General features: G+C 35.7%; 1 protein-coding gene across 1 annotated transcript; it reads right to left on the reverse strand.

The window, feature by feature from the left end:
- Positions 1–1,413: 1,413 nt before the first annotated feature.
- LOC126336972 (uncharacterized) lies at positions 1,414–11,567 on the reverse strand. The gene is made up of 2 exons (XM_050001192.1): positions 10,613–11,567; positions 1,414–4,586 (listed from the first exon to the last, which is right to left on the reverse strand). The coding sequence occupies exons 1-2, from the start codon at positions 10,707–10,709 to the stop codon at positions 4,384–4,386; spliced, it is 300 nt and encodes a 99-aa protein (XP_049857149.1). The 5' UTR covers positions 10,710–11,567; the 3' UTR covers positions 1,414–4,383.
- Positions 11,568–17,706: the final 6,139 nt, after the last annotated feature.

The following is a 17,706-nucleotide window of genomic DNA, read 5'->3' on the forward strand; positions in this document are numbered from 1 at the left end:
ACTTGGCCACACTGGTAAACATGCAACACCATACAATGCACAAGAAGGACGTCAACAATTGCAACCTGATTATTCAACTGGACATGAGTTTGCAGTACTGGATTAGAAGAGTTCATCCTTACATCAGCTGCTCATGTGGTAGCCCAAGATTATATTTTCAGTTACTAACAAATGCATTTATACCTTAGAAAATCTATGGGATTGGGTACATCCAACCTTGCAAAAGTTGTCAGAGTAAAAAAGCAGAAATGATATAGAAGGTACTAAAGTGCCAACAAATCTAAATACTTGCACTATGTCAGACTCCACTGTCTAAATTATTTACATATTTGACAGAGAACTTTTATTCCTTAAAGCATTTATCAGTGGTTTTGTCCACAGTTGCACTATTTATTAGGTGCCTAATTTCGAAGCCTTACAGGCCCATTTTTGTGCTTGGCCTACTGAGATTGCACTGACAGTGCCTGATCTTAATAACAAACACTGAGTGACAATAAACTCTACATAAATGTTTGCAGGATGAATGACACAATCCACTCACGCCTGTTACCAAGTCAAAATTTTGACTTGGTAATAGGCATTTGTGGAATGTGGCAGTCATCCTGCAAACATTTATAGAGCATCTGTTGCCACTCAATGTTTGTTATTAAGATCCGGCATTGTCAGTGCTGCCTCACCAAGCCAGGCGAAGGGTTTGAAACAAGTCAGCTAATAAATACTGCAACTACTGAGAGGACCATCCTTTAAGGAGTTGAAATAAAGTTGCTGTTTCCTGTCAACGAAATGTTGAAACTAAAAAATTTGGTCTCAGAGTATTTCACTAATATACCAGAAAATAAATTCTATACCAACGTCAAGTAAGGTAGTAGTAATACTGTTTCCATTAATAGCTGCATTTGTTGTGTAAATTCTTACTGTTAGCCTTTTTCTTCAACTAAGTAGCTATAACTAGAATATAATGCTTCCACTACAGTTGAGATGAAACATGATAATTCAACAGAACAGCAACAACATGTTACCCAACGTTATGATATCCAGTATATTGTTTAATTTCCTGAAGATTATATCCCACTGGGATTTTTTCCACAACATTCCATTTTTTAAAAAGTAAATTTGATCATATTAAAATTAATATAAGTTCAAAATACATGAGCTATGGGTGTCACAATGGATTGACAAAAAATATTCCCATTAGAGGTATCCACTAATTGCTGCACAGAGTACAAAATTAACAGTATATTGTGACTCATACAGCACTCAAAAGACTGTAGTAATTTCATTTTATCTCCCAATGCTTCCAAGATTCTTAAGAATTTACCTGTATGTCACAAGATTCTTGAGTAAAAAAATGCCATCCACAATAAAAGTAGAAACTAGTTTCGTACCACACTTGAGAAAGCTCTGCAAAGAACATTGTCAATTTTCCAAAGAAAAGTTTATTTGTGTTAAAACATTACAATTATACAGTGAAGTGCAGATTGCAGATTAATCAGTCAGACAATGAATTCTATACAAATAATATACCTTTTCTTTTGCACTTTTACATCATCTCCTGAATTATTTGTACTCTGTTTAAACGTTCATCATTAACAGCAATGCATTTAATTATATGATTAAATTATCTGAATAACACTTAACCATAACATTTATAAAAACTGGCAATAACATTTTAATTAATTATGTTTCGTATTAGTATTCTGAAATATTCTTTTACGCCTCTTTGAAAAATAGTACCTACAACCAGTGCTATTAGAAGTGCTCTACAATAATTTTTGGACATTTTCTTTTTCTCATCAAGAAAAAGATTTCTTAAAGTAATTAATTAAGAGCCACCAGCTCAGTAGAGCAAATTCAATTCTGCAATGTCATATGCCTTTATATACAATTATGAGATTATTCAGGTACAGTGGTATATGCCCAGCACCATTGTGAACACCAAGCACTATGCCAGCCACATCACAGCTACCAACAAAAATTCTGGATTGAATGACTACTCTCACTATAAGTGTTCAATGGTAATTCAACCAGCAAATTATAACTTTGAAGTGGACTGAAGCTCTGTTACATTAAAGATGTATGTTTGGGTATGAAGCTTGCTCAGATAACTCATTTAATAGTGTTTTGCCTGTGATACACAAATATGTAAAATGTAGCTATCAATATGAATGCAGTTATAACTGTAGTGTGGATATTCTTAGTGCAGTTGCATATGAAAATCATTTATGGTACACACTCTACCATAACTATACATGTAATTTCCAAATTGTAGAAGTGTGCAAACCAGTTTAACCTCGTGGAATAAGATGGGGATAAAAGGTGGATTACAGTGTGGTGTAACTGTACTAAGCTGTTACAAAAGAAAACAGCAAAAATATAAGCATAATAAATTTTCTGAAATGTGTCAATTTACAGTAATTTTGCCTTAACCTGTGCATATTGCTAATACATCTTATGAACACTTGCAGTGAGAATTCAACATCTACGTAGCAGGAGTCCAGTGTGTTATCTGCTTTCTGACAAGGATGATTTTCTGAAAGGCTTTAGTAAGTGGTTAAGCCTTATAAAACTGGAAAATAATTAACATAGTGTTTAAAGTACAAGGCAAATATTGAGTCATAATGTTCTGAACATGGCAGTACGATCTACAATATCTTAAAGGTCTCATAAAACACACATAATCTAATGAAACAGCAGCCCAAAGGAGCGGAGCATTGCAATCCACCCTGCACCATTTATAACAGCTCAATTTCAATTTTGGTTGAAATGTACCATTTATATAAAAAAAAATCCAAATGACTGGATTGCCCATACTATGGAATATTTAACTAATAAATTTCAATCACGTTGTTATAGGATGGGCAGGTGGAGAGATGAATGTGTTTTACTCAGCCTCTAAAACACTCAACTTCTTCTCCTAACTCACATACTTTCTGAAGTATCAGTTGTACTTGGTCCCTCTATCTATCACAATTATTTTTTTTTCAATGCATCTTGCTATTAGAAACATAGCTGATTGTTACAATGTATTTCGTAGTTATGCAGACTTTGATTTCAAAGAGGTCCTGCACAATAAATAAATAAGAGCATCAAAAGAATCTTGTGAAGCAACAGTGCAACTAGTGATTAAATTATCTTGTACCTTCTGCGTTTTCTGGAATCAGCGCAACAATAACAAAAACATAGCAAGTCAATGAAACAACTGAAAAAAAAATCTGTCAAAGACAACAGAAACTATCATCTTTTTGTTGGTGATCTAAAATAATATTACTAGTTATACATTACAATGAAGTACCTTCAATCAGAATGGTTTCTATGTAAAATAGACTCGCACATGCAACAGAAATGGAATCCTGGATACATTTCTTCCTCAAATAAACTTTTTTTTTCTTATCCTGTACTTCGTGCTTTCTGTCAATGACGTGGTCAAACTAAGTAAAAACTCTGCTTCCAATGAGCATTGCATATTATTTTCACATTATTGCATGATACATTATTCCCAAAATTTTGGATTCACATAGCGAATAGTGATTTCAATAGCACACGGACTTAATATTTTTCTTTGCAAGGCCTTCATAATATACCAACACAGTAGCACAAAAGTACAGGGTGAAAAAATATAGTGGACTACTCCACTGAATACTGATCACTTCTAACAGCACTGGTACAACAAACTTTATTTAGTTCTGGTCTCTAGGTATGGAGTGTAATTTGAAACTAAAATACGTTTACTCCTATTGTCACACCAATATCCCATTTGTTCAACACAAAATGCAATTTTTGTCAGAGATCCTAAAAATGTAGTCAAATGGGACGACACTAAGCTTCAAATCAAATGACACACATGAAATTAACATCCATTTCAGCTGTCACTGCCAACACTTCGTTCAGAAAGCATACAATATGTGAAAGCTTATACAGCAAATGCTGGAGTAATGTCCCACGTTACCTGGCAACCACAACATACAATGTTGTAGCTATTACGAGTGCTGTGAACGTTCACGTTGTAATTAACTCTTGGTAATCTACTGCAATTATTAAACAGAGAAGGAAATGAAAGTTCTTTTCAGCAAACATACCACACAACTGCCGAATTTATCAGAGAACCTTTATATTGCACACAATATTGGAAAAGTCCGTGCTTTACTTGGGTATAAAATTGCAATCGATGTAACAGTTTGTGTAAGAAGTCTCACCAAACAACCTCTGACATATTTGGACTTAAATCTGAAGATCACACTGCCTGACACTTGTCCTATTATTAAAATAACTCAGCTCAAACTAAATACTTAAGAATTACATTATGCCAATTTTAAAGAACATATTTCCTTTTTTTAAAAAAAATGGCTCTAAATCTGAAAATCCTTTAATTTGTTGGTGTATCTTCTATTTCTTCTTCCCTCTTTTCGGCTTGGCTGGTGATTTTGCTGGGGTAGCAGCAGCCTTTTTCTTTGAAAGAAGAGATTTCTTCCCATCAAGAGCTTGAGCCCTCAGCTCTTCTTCCATGGCCTGATTTACTGTCTTTGTGATTGCTTTCTTCAGTTTCTGAGCTTCCTGTTGCTTTTGCTTTTTTGGTGTCACTGACTTAGCTGAAATATTAAAAAAGGTACATTATATGTAAACTGTACATGTAAACATGGCAAAACACTGTGACAACTTATCCATATGCATCAGCTGTACTGTGCTATCAACAGTACAACAGCTGACTACTGGAAATGATACATAAAATCTTCGGCAATGTTATGGGTAACACATCAACACCACAATTTCCAACGCAAACAACCACTTCTTATTGAAGACAACAATTCTTCATATTGAGAGATCTATAAGAATAATTTAACTTCATTTTCCCCATCATTCATTCCAACATCATGTTCTGTAAATCACATTATAAAGACAGCTGTCCAGGATGTGGAACACGTGAATTATAAAACAAAGTCTGAATGCCAAAACCAAATTAATACATATATATTGATAATGCATGGCTATCATATGAATCAAGAATCGCTATGCCAACTCTTAGCAAAGCAATGCACAAATCACTTACTAGGGTGCAATCCATGGGAAATATATTAATCTTCTTTCTAACAGATTCTATTTCCTACCTGAAAAAAATATACTGAAGCCTGTATAAAATTTATCAATTACTCTTCAAGCCTTATTAACAAAACTTAAAAGTTATTACAATTATTTCATGCAATCTTCAGTAGAGTGTAAAATTGAATAAACAAATAGCAGCAATAAATTTTGAGCAATATGGCCATTCCAATTCGTTAGTCAGGCCAAACACAATTTGCCTAAAGTGTACCGAATGTAAAAACCAGGCTGTTTTGCTGTGCGATGTTGGCAATACATTTTTGTTGGTTGTAGTCAATCGGATGATTACGAATAGTAGCTTTTCAGAATTGCTGAATCTAACTATTTTTTCTGCACAAGATGTGAACTGACTTACATTGTTTTAAATAAGGAGAGCAGGGGGAAAACAATATGTGCTTCACCGACAGACCTGTAGTGAAGGCCAAGGCCTAGGTCAGGCTGTAATGGGTGAATTTTGTTGGGAGTTGGCAAAGAAAACAAATGTCAACACACAAATACAATTACTGTAATACACTCATCACTGCAATAACTTATTTGTATGTTTTATTTCCGATTATGCTGAAAATTCTGATGATGTGTTTCAGTTATAATCTAACAGAACAAAATACCAGCTAACTTTATTTGTAAACCATATTCTGTTTGGTACTGACAACCAAATCACAATTGCCGCAGCACTTCCTACAATTTGCTGTGCAAATTGTTACCAGCTGTGGCATGTAACGAAAGGATTAGCTACACCGTTAAGAGCACTTTTACCAAAAATCTTAAATAAGAAATGGAACAAGTTTTTATGAGTTATGTCAAAACAAATAACACAGCACAAAAACACAATTTCCAGTGTAAATACACACACTGACAGACTGCAGGCAATTGCCAACTACACTTCTGTTTGTTTGTTCATTTTTATACACTTCAATGATTCACTTTCAACCACTTTCAATTATATACAAAAGGTTTTTTCCATCTCCTGTTGGTCCAGTATAATTCTCTTTGATCTCAAGACCTTTCTTTATCTGATACTACCCCTTTCATAATTTGTTTGTTGATAGTGGTTTTCGCAGTTTGTTTTGTCTATCTTCCTGTTTATTAATTTTGGCTGTTTTGTTTCCAAATTCTTCACAGTACTTTCATTTCTTCCTAACATACCTACAAATTAATAAACAATTAAATGCCTGACGAAGGAACAGGAAACATAGACTTATGACAGGTGAATAAAAACATTAAGAAGTAAAATAATATGCTCTCTCTCTCTCTCTCTCACACACACACACACCTTATAATGCCAGAACCACAGGGGAAATAGTGTGTGTGTGTGTGGGGGGGGGGGGGGGGGCGCACACACACACAAGAGTGCGGATGGATGTATAAAACAAATAACAATAAGTGTATGTTTTCCTTACCAACCTGCAACCAAACCATACTTCTACAACGAGGTCTGGCTTAACATTTTCTCCATGTACGCAGACAGCACTTATGCATGAAAGAAACTGAATGATATAACATGGTAAATGTTATGACCACTAAAGTCATAATGTACATTTACTTTTGAATGAGAAAGTGTTGGGCAATGACATCCATCCCGAAAACACACACACACACACACACACACACACACACACACACACACACAAAACTGATGGATAGTGAGAAAGGGAGTCTGTGAAGATGAGCTGCAGTAAAGCAGCCCCATAAATTTAACAAGTATGAGAAATCTGATTTACTAGTAGGACATAGTCAATTTATCCAGTGGCAAAACAAATTGCGCACAATGCTTTGGTATAGATGGGTGCATTAATAATTCAACACAAGAAAAATATGAAGGTGCAGATTTAGCACTGTAACAACGAAAAATATGGAAAAGAGGCATAAGAGCAATGGGAATAAATATTATGGTGCCATCACCTGAGCAACAATATACGATACCCTGATGTACCATTCTCGTAGTGAACACCTTTATTACAGAACTACAAAATCTCAACTGTGTGTCACGCCAATACCTCATTCTAATTTCCTTATTGACTAACATCATTTTTGGGGGTAATATTTAGGTAGCAGGTACTTCTCGCACTTTTTAAAATGTCTGATGTACGCTTATTTTGTCTCCTATAGACCAAAACCAAAAACATGCATTATATTGGTTTTGAGTGATGCTGGCTGAAGTTTCAAACTTAAAAATCAATTTTAGTAAATAATAATAATAATAATAATAATAAACAAAAACAGTTTGCACCTTATTTATTATTACCACATTTAAAGATGTTAGGATATGAAATTCATAGTCATACTTCCATTCCAATGCAGGGAAGAGGGGCAGCCGTTACACGTTTGTTCTTCTGAAATTACGAAGAGACAGGCCTACTGACTTTTTGCATACAAACTAAGAGAAAATCAGACATACCAAATGCCAATTACACTTTTATCGTTGAAAAAAATTGAAACTACAAATCAAAGATTAATCAACAATAAGGCAGTAAACCAGCAGTAAACCAATTTATATAAGCCTTTAATCTGTATGAGGATTCTCTTCAATATCAGGTCCAAGCAATGTGATACGTACAGTTTCACTACTCAACAACCTTGGTAATGTTCCTATGTTATCATCTGTTTCTCACACATTAACAAGAGGTCCTCAAGTTTTGCTTCTGTTATCAGAAGTTTTTATCACATATTCCTTGGGAATAGTCATATTTCACACAGATCTTTCTAAGGTTGCATCACCAAAAGCCCTTCAAAATTCTGTCTGATAAAACACTGAAAGATTTTTTTTTTTCCACATTGTTCACTGGATTTTGAGGATTTTTTCTGGTAATTTTGAAGGCAAGAAAATTGTTATACAAATGGTTCAAATGGGACTTAACATCTGTGGTCACCAGTCCCTGCTATGCAGTATAGTGCACAAACAACAGGAAGACAAGGATTCCTCTTGCAAATTATAATGATGTGTTCTCATCCTTCTTCCCTATTAGAATGAATAAGCTCACACCATTTCTGTGTTCCAAGTTGCAAAAAAATTGTGACAAACTGGCTGTATGTTTACATGGTTCTTGCAGAGAGTGATACATACAGACACATCCATCTGATATCTTCACTTATCTAAGCCTTAGCAGTGCCACAATGTATTGATCAATATTAGTGATTTCAATATAATCACTTTTACTAGTTGTCTCATAGCAGAGCTGCACTGATTTGACTGACTGAAATGGTAAATTACACTCTGTGAATTTTCTCAGGTAGAATCTTTCATCAGAAAGTTCCACACTAAACTGAGCTCATAAATAATAAGCTAAAGTATTATAAATCACATGGTTATGTGCAAAGTAATGTAAATAATGACAACATATGTGATTGTAACCATACACATTAAAATTTGTAAGGATGCCAAATTAATGTAAGTAGCACATTCATGTTTGCGCAAAGCAGTAACGACTCTTAACCCAGTTTCAAAAACCTAAATGGGGCTTATTTGCTATTTTGGAGTTACAAAGTATAATCATTATGCACTTTCGTAGAGCTTGCATTTCTTCTTACAGTACCGAGGCAGCTCTTTCGAGGTTGTGTTATAACAAAGAATACAAAAACTGAAACCCATGTATTTAAGTCAAAACTGTGATTTTTGCACTTTAGTAGTTACGGCAGTTGATGAGCAATATGTACACAACCAGCACTGATATTTGTTACAGATCTATCTGCTATGCAATACAATTTTGCTGAACCTATGTTTGACCTGACTGTAAGAACCCTTCTGGCAAAAATATGATGCATTTTATGGGCAGTATGAAAAATCTTAATCTTGATGGGATGGAAGTCTCATTTAATACAACTCCATTGCCCAAAGAAATAACTCATGTATTTAACCTTCTTCTGAAGATCAAAGATATCAGCGTATTATAATGCTATTTAACGGAACTGTCACAATGAGCCAAACAAGCTAGCTAAACAAGTTATGGCACTTGCATCTCAACATAAGATGGATTGTGACAAGGACAGCTTAACATGTGATTATTAATTAGTTTTCAAATTTTAACTAGGCATGGTTCACGAACAAGGAAATTAATATCAAGTTTTTCCTTCCAGAACTACTTACATACACTTTAGATATTTAGCAAAGAACTCAGTGCCTTACTCAATTTCCTTCTAATATATGCACTATCCCTCTCCTCCAAAGAATTTCTATATGCAAGTAGCATTAATTATACTACATGATTTTGATTTATCTGGCTATGGCTAGTCAAAACATCATATTAACAATGGTATGAAAAGTCCCAACACGCAACTAAAGTTTGTAGTGTAATTAGCCTCAAGTCATATGGTCAAAAAGAGAATAATTCATCTTTGCTATTATAACACAAAACATAAAGTACTATTGAATTGTAATCTGTAGGTGGTCTCACACTACTTTCCACAAACTAACTACGCACTTCATGATCAACTACATCGTGTGGTTGTGACGATAATGGGAATAGCTGTAAAGGACGCCGTTTTCAAAGGTGTTGAAGTTTTATTTCCGATTCACTTTGAGATCATTAGTGCTGAGACTAGGAAGGAAAATCGTACAATAACTTTTTGAAGGTATCGCGTCAACACACGCCTAACTTTATTTCAAGCAACCATGGGAAATGTAACCCAGGATGAATGGAAGGAGTTCTGAGTGCGGCTTCTTCGCAGTAACAATTCAGAAACAGCCAATCCGCCACGTTACTTGATTGACTACTTTGTTGGAAAATTATACCCGGATCGTAACCGCTTATGGGAACGCTATAATAATACGAAATAGGAACGGAATCTATAGAACTATTCATGAAACCGATGTAATTTGTAGCTACTGAGATTTACGTAAAACTGCTAGGCTTTACGATCGTATAAACATGAAGCTTTAATTAAACAATTAATTACGTCTGCTGTCTGAATTTAGACTAGTTCAATTTTCATGTAACCATCACGTCCACGCCCATTTCAGTACAATACCACTATATTCCATATTGCAATAGGATGTCGCTGAATGAAAGTTCTCTTTCTCGCAAGCCCAATAATTATCCGTGTCTGAGTTCGCACTAGAATAAACGGTTCCTTGTCACGTCCGCGGAGCACATCTGCTGAAAAGTTTTCATTCTGTACGAATAATGCAGCTAATTTTCATAACGTAAATATACGTGGCACCAGCAATCTAGCTTCGAATACTATGCATTACGAATGGATTTTTTTTAATATTTAAGAAGCATTTTAAAATTTTGCAACTTTCAAATGAGGCGCATTATTACACGAGGCACAATGGAAAAAGGGGGACGCGTTTTACGAATCCGTCTCCACTGAGTAACAATTTTAATCAACTGCAAAATATGAAATATTGTTGTTAGCTACTTGCGTAACATTCATAAAATTCAAATTAATAACCATATTTTTGAATTGATATGCCACGACGGCAAATAAATGTCTTACCTATCGGTATCTTATACACAATAAATGCAAAAGTTATTTAACGGTTTACAGTTAATGGCTTCGTATTGTGAACCATACTTACTTGTGCGCTTTGTAACTCCACGCCCTTTACCAGCCTTCTTCTTCGTTTTTGCGCCCTCTGGCACTTTAGCTTTGACCTTTAATTTACCCTGTGGCATTGTTTCCTTTCAGATGTAACACAAACACAAAGACACGTATATCCAACAACTTTTGTACACAAAAATATTCGAAGCAATACCTCCCACACTTCAAACCACCATACACATGTTTGTACGCCAAAAATAGCAAGTAACACAGGTTAGCCAACAGAGGGACGCTAAACACCAAAGATGTACCTATTGCAAACAAAGGAGGCCGTGGGTAACCAACCAGAAAACCAATAAAATATTTCGTCCCATAATTAAACTGATTGTAAATTGGTACCAAACTTAGCAATAACTTAATTGTTCTATCATAGTGAATACCACTTTGACCTGAAATAAAAAGAAAATTGGGAATCTCATTCCTAATTGCTGTTTATAAGGCGACACTTTAACCGGAATTTCCGGGTATCTGTTTGTTTCACATCCAAATGTGAACAAAACGTAGAAAATAAAATCTATTCAGCTATGACAAATTAGTTTCAAGACAATTGCCTTATATCTGAGATATAAGAAAACTTGGCAAATGGAAGTACTAAAGTCAATTGGATTACACCAGGTATCAAAATATCTAGTGCTACAAAGAAACAGCTCCACAGTGAGCTAAAATCAAACAGAAATCGTAGATTTCGTTACGTATGTTGAATGCTACAAAGCCATATTCAGGGAAGTTGACCTCATTGCTAAAAAATGGCAAATAATAGATTCATCCTCAACATAGAAGTACGACAAAAGCAGAGTGATCAGCTGTTCAGCAGAATACGTAGCTGAAGACAGAAGTCAAGAGATTCTGAAAATTACATTTGAAAATGATATTACAGTAAACCCTGTTCAGATTCCCACGAGCTTTAATGAATTCTTCTTAAATGTAGAAATACAACACACATACATACATACACGCACATACATTCAAAGATGGCGGTCCGTAACAGATTTTTTAGTAAGTTGCTATCTGAAAAACGTCTATATTACGAATATAAAGTGCATTGTATGTAGTGAAAGATTTTTAAAAGGTATTATTATGTTCAGTCTGCCAAAAATGGATCCATTCGAAGTATGTCTCGCATTTTAGCGAAGAAAACGCAAAATACACAAAGACAGCTGTTAGCGAATGGCGTATTTACAAAAACATGGTGGTATGCATGAAGGAAACGTAGTTTCTACATTAGAACAGGACTTATTGTGTGCAAAACAATACATAAGTAATCTGGAAACAGTGATAAATGAATTCAAACAAGAACAAAAAGTGGGAAATGAGCCTTTTTTGGACTAAAAAAGCTGGCGTGTGAAACAAAACGAAAAACGTTTCCCTACAGAAAACAGCGAACAAATACGATCCGCAAGATAAAAATGAGGATACAGTCTCCCAGGTAAATAATAAAACGATTTCACGTCTCCAGAAGTTCCAGGAAGAAGCGAGAAAATACTAAACATTCGCGAAATCTTGCGCCAAGTGAGAAAAATAAGAATGCTGATGTTTACATATTTTCAATTAGCCACGGAAATGGCTTGGTATGTGTTTTGGCCACTATGCAAACTAAACTAAAAGTAACCGATTTTACCCATCCTGGCGCACCTCTAAATGAAGTTATAAAAGACTGTGAAACAACAGCGACAAAAAGTTTCCAAATGTGTTATTAATGGTGGAGGAAACGATGTATATAAGAACGAAAGTATAAATGCAACCAGGAATCTAAGAGAATCTTTAGGAAAACGTATGTATTCAATGTATATCTTGTAAGGATTCCACCCAGGCATGTGCAAACAGGGAAACCGTCAACATAAACGGAAAATTCAGGAAGATATGTAGTTTTTCTCTAGTGTTATATTTATTGAAGCAACAGGCTCGGTGCCAGGACATTTCACAAAGCTTGGCCTGCCCAGAAACAACTATGGCAAACAAATTCTGTGCAAAGGAATAATAGAAAAAATTAGCAGTACACAAGAACAGGTACGTAGACCTACACCACTGTCAGTGAGAGAAGAGATAGAAGATACAGTACTGAATCCAGTAACAGACTCAAAATAACAACAAGGTGAAAGAACAGAAGAGGAAACATCACGCTCCCCTAAAAAGGAGGGAAAAGCAATGTCATCACCAGCAGAAAAAGAAGCAGTGTCATCACCAGCAGAAGAAGCTGTCATCACCTGCAGAATAAGAAGATGTGACATCTACAGGAAAAATGGAAATACCACATTCAGCAAATGGGAAGAAATGTTTATCAAGCAATCCAAATAAAAAGTTGTTGAACAGAAGAAAAGCTGAGCCTCCTTCACATCTCAACGATTTTTATGTGTGGGCCTGAAGAAAAAGAAGGGATAGCAGTAGCCAGTGTCAAGTGTCTCCTCCCTCATGTCTCAAGGCATATTCCAGTCGATTCTCAATCAGATAACAACAGCACTAATAGAATAAAAAAGTAAGAGGGACGCATCTCTTTCTTCAATCACAATATAAGAGGCCCCTTAAAGAAAACAGATCAACTTCTTACTAACATTAATGAAAAGGTTTGTATAAATAATGCTCAGATTTTGTGCTTAACTGTGCACCATGTTACTGATAAATGTGCCTTGCCATCCATAGTAAGTTATAGTTTAGTAACATACTACTGTAGAGAAAGTAAAGACAAAGGTGTAGTAGGAATTTATGTGAAGAATAGTGTAGCATTTAAAGCTATAGATATTAAGAAATATTGTGTGGAACAACAATTTGAGGCATGTACAACTAAAATAATAACTAATTTGTACACAGTAATAGTGCTGGCTGTCTACTGGGCACCTTCAGTTGACATAAAAACTTTTCTACATACAAAGGAACTCCTGCTGTCAGTGTTACATGCAAAAGCATAGGATATTGTAGTTTTAGGTGATTTCAGTATAAACTTTATGAAAGAAAATAAGAATAAAATTGCCTTCGAGATTGTGATGACCTTATATAACCTGATATGGTAATAAACTTTCCAACAAGAATTACATCCGAGTCCCAAACTATGATAGATAACATTGTAAGTAGACATCAGAATGATACTGTCAGGCAGGTTATAAATGGGCTCTCAGATCATGATGGACAGATTCTCACTCTTTATGATGTTAATATGTTCAAAACACTATTTTCTCAATGAAAGTTCATAATAGTACTGATGAAGGGGCAAAAGAAACTTTGAACCATAGGTTGCAGCAAATGGGTTTGTCTTCAGTATGCAGCCTTGATAATATTGATACCAGATTTAACTGTTTTATAAATGAATTCTGTGCTCTTTTTGAAGAAATATTTCCTAAGAAATGTGTCAGAAACAGAGCTTCCGATTCTGTAAGTAAGCCTTGGATTACAAAAGGTATAAAACAGTCAAGTAAAGCCAAAAGAGAAACTTATGCTGCAATAAGATTATCTAAAGACATAGAAAATTGGAACACTATAAATAATACTATAAAATTTTAAAGAAACTAAAACAGAATCAAAAGCCCTTTATTATGAGAAGAAAATAGATAATTCTAATAATAAAATAATAACAATTTGGGGCATTGTTAAAAAAGAAACAGGAAGAGATACAACAGGCAAAGAAGATATAAACAAAATCAGATACGAAGGTACTCTAGTAGATAAACTCAAAAGTATGGCTGAGATTTTTAATAAACACTTCCTATCAATAACTCAACAGATTGGTTGCAATCCCAATGTTGATGAAGCCATAACTCTGCATCAAACTGTATATTCAAATGCAGTTTCAGAAATGGACCTTAATTCTGTTGCTATAGATGAAATTCAAAAAAATCATCATGTCTCTAAAAAGTAAGAACTCTGCAGGGGTTAATAATATTTCTCGTAATTTATTGAAAGATTCTTGTGTGTGGATAAGGAACATTCTCTGTCATATTTTCAATGCTTCCCTTCAGAAAGGTGTTGTTCCCAGTAGACTTAAGTATGCCATTGTGAAGCCCTGTACAAAAAGGGTGGTAAAACTGAATTAGCTAACTATCGACCTATCTCTCTGCTGACAGCTTTCTCTAAAATTCTAGAAAAGCTAATACATGTAAGAATTACCTATCATCTCATGAAGAACGGAGTTCTCAGCAAGAGCTGTTCAACAGAAGACGCAATCTATGCACTTGCAGATGAAGTCCTTGAAACCCTTAATGAGAAAATGCTAGCACTAGGTGTCTTCTGTGATTCGTCAAAAGAATTTACTGTATTGATCACCAGCTTCTCTTGCAAAAAGAAATATTAGTGAGAATAAGTGGTGCTGCAGGCAATTGGCTACAGTCATATCTCCAAGACAGAAAACGACAACAGATCAGGTGAAGTATGTGATGCTTCCTCACATTCTGAATTGAGTTCCATTACATGTGGAGTGCCTCAATTCTTGGGCCACTATTATTCCTGATTTTTATAAATGATCTAACATCACGTACAAGCCTGCTTTGTAAATTTACATTATTTGCTGATAATACCACAATTTTTATGAGCAGTAAAACAGACAGTAATATTGAGGAATCTATTACTCACATACTCTCAGATGTGGTTAATTGGTTCAAGGTGAATGGTCTCTCATTAAATTCCAGTAAGACCAGCTTTATTCAGTTCTGTACAAAAACAGAAAAAGAGAGAGAGGTATGTGTGACACATGGCAATCAGCCAATAGAAAGAATGGAAACAACAAAATTTCTTGGAGTGCACATTGACAAGAAAATGAACTGGCTCAAAAAAAAAAAAAAGGTTCAAATGGCTCTGAGCACTATGGGACTCAACTTCTGAGGTCATTAGTCCCCGAGAACTTAGTACTAGTTAAACCTAACTAACCTAAGGATGTCACAAACATCCATGCCTGACGCAGGATTTGAACCTGCGACCGTAGCGGTCTCGCGGTTCCAGACTGCAGCGCCTAGAACCCCATGGCCATTTCGGCCAGAAAAATGAAGTGGTCTTCGCATATTATAGATCTCTGTAAGAGGCTTAGCTCTGCTATGTTCGCTTTTCAGGTTGTCACTACATGTATTGAAGCTAACACTGCAAAAGTAGCGTTGTATTGTGTATTGAACCAGGGACCTAGAAATGACAGAGGGGCTGCATCCCCACCATAGCTCTCAGTGGTTCAGAACCCCACAACAGGCTATAGCAGTCCAGTCCACTCACCCCACCACCGCCCCACATCGAACCCAGGGTTATTGTGCGTTTTGGCCCCCCAGTAGACATCAAGGGCCCCCCGGGAACATCTCATACTAGAAGTGTGTAACCCCAAATGTTTGCGTAGTAGAGTAATTATGGTGTACACATACGAGGAGACAGTGTTTGGATAACAGTTGCCATCATAGTGTAACTGAGGCGGAATAAGGGGAACCAGCCCACATTTTGCTCAGGCAGATAAAATGGCTCTGAGCAGTGGAGTTAACATCTGTGGTCATCAGTCCCCTAGAACTTAGAACTACTTAAACCTAACTAATCTAAGGACATCACACACATCCATGCCCGAGGCAGGATTCGAACCTGCGACCATAGCGGTCGCGCGGTTCCAGAATACAGCGCCTAGAACCGCTTGGCCACTCAGGCCTACAGGCAGATAAAAAACCGCCAGAAACCATCTACAGGCTGGCCAGCACAACCGACTTCGATACTAATCTGCTGAGCGGATGTATACCGGGGACTGAGATGCCTTCCCACTCGCGAAGCAGTGCTTTAGACCGTGCGGCTAGCCAGCTGGGCACAAAGTGGCATACTATGGCTATTTTCACTCACTCATTGAATACAGCATTATTATTTGGTACAACCAGCCATTATCAAGGAAAGTGTTCATTGCTAAGAAGCGAGCTTTAGGAGTTATATATGGATTGCGCCCAAGAGACTCATGTAGGAGCAGCTTTCGAAGACTTAAAATATGCGCAACTACATGCCAATACATTTTTTCTCTCATGTGGTTTGTCTGTAAAACTATAGAGATAGTTCAACCAAATAGTAATTGTCATGAGCATAACACAGGGATGAAGAATGACATACACTGCGAGCATGGAAATTTGAGCTTGGCGCGAAAGGTGACCACTGCACTGGACCAAAACTCTTCAGTGCTCTTTCTCCTGAAACAAAGACAGAGATTCATGACAAGAGTAAGTTTAAGAAAGCACTAAAAATACTTCTGTTAGAAAAAGTTTTTTACAGTCTAGATGAATTTTTAAGTAAATAAATTGTAAAATTCACTAAGAATGTTATTTAACTTGAGCTCTATATGTGTTTGTGCTAGGCATCTGTTTTTTCCGCTTTAGTGATCCTGAGAAAATATGTGTAGTCTTTATTCTGAATTGCTGCTCAAAGAATTTACTGTATAAATTTTTATATAATTACGTACTCAAACGTCTGCATATGCCATAAAAAACTGACTCATTGCACATCCTTGTGAACCCACACAGTTAGACCTATGGAACACGAAACAAAATCAATATATATGAGTTAGTCACTGGCCAAATGCTCTCGTCTGATCACAGAATATTGCAGTGATTATTTTACTCAAATATAAACTGGTGCATATCTGCAAGAAAAGTCACTGATAGCATTTAGTGTGTTTTTCCATCTTACAATCCAAACTGATTTCTACCTTGTTTGAACACATCATTTATAGTAAAAAAAAATAATTTGTTTTGCTTTACCGGTAATGTTTTCGGGTAGTCTAGGGAAGACAAACAGAAAAGTGACAAGGCAATAATTCCCCATACCTTCTGTCAATCCCTTATTCAATAATGGTTTTATCTTGTTATATTTCGATAAATTTGGAAAACAAGTTGTTCAAAGGATTGGATTTTAAGAATCGACAGTGGTAGTGATATGACATCGTACACATACTTGACTATAGGTGTGGCCATTTCACGCCACTCAGATGAGGTTTTTTTTTTAAGACAACTTCCCTCTTATTTTTGGGCTATTTTTTCAGTTGTTTAAAGATGTATTTTCTAGACTAATGAAATTTGCTGCAGTATAATTGACTGAAATATATATAGGGTGAGGCAACTAAGTCATAACACCCCTTGTATCTCC

This window comes from Schistocerca gregaria, chromosome 1 (assembly GCF_023897955.1).
Source record: "Schistocerca gregaria isolate iqSchGreg1 chromosome 1, iqSchGreg1.2, whole genome shotgun sequence".
In the NCBI taxonomy this organism is placed as follows: Eukaryota; Metazoa; Arthropoda; class Insecta; order Orthoptera; family Acrididae; genus Schistocerca; species Schistocerca gregaria.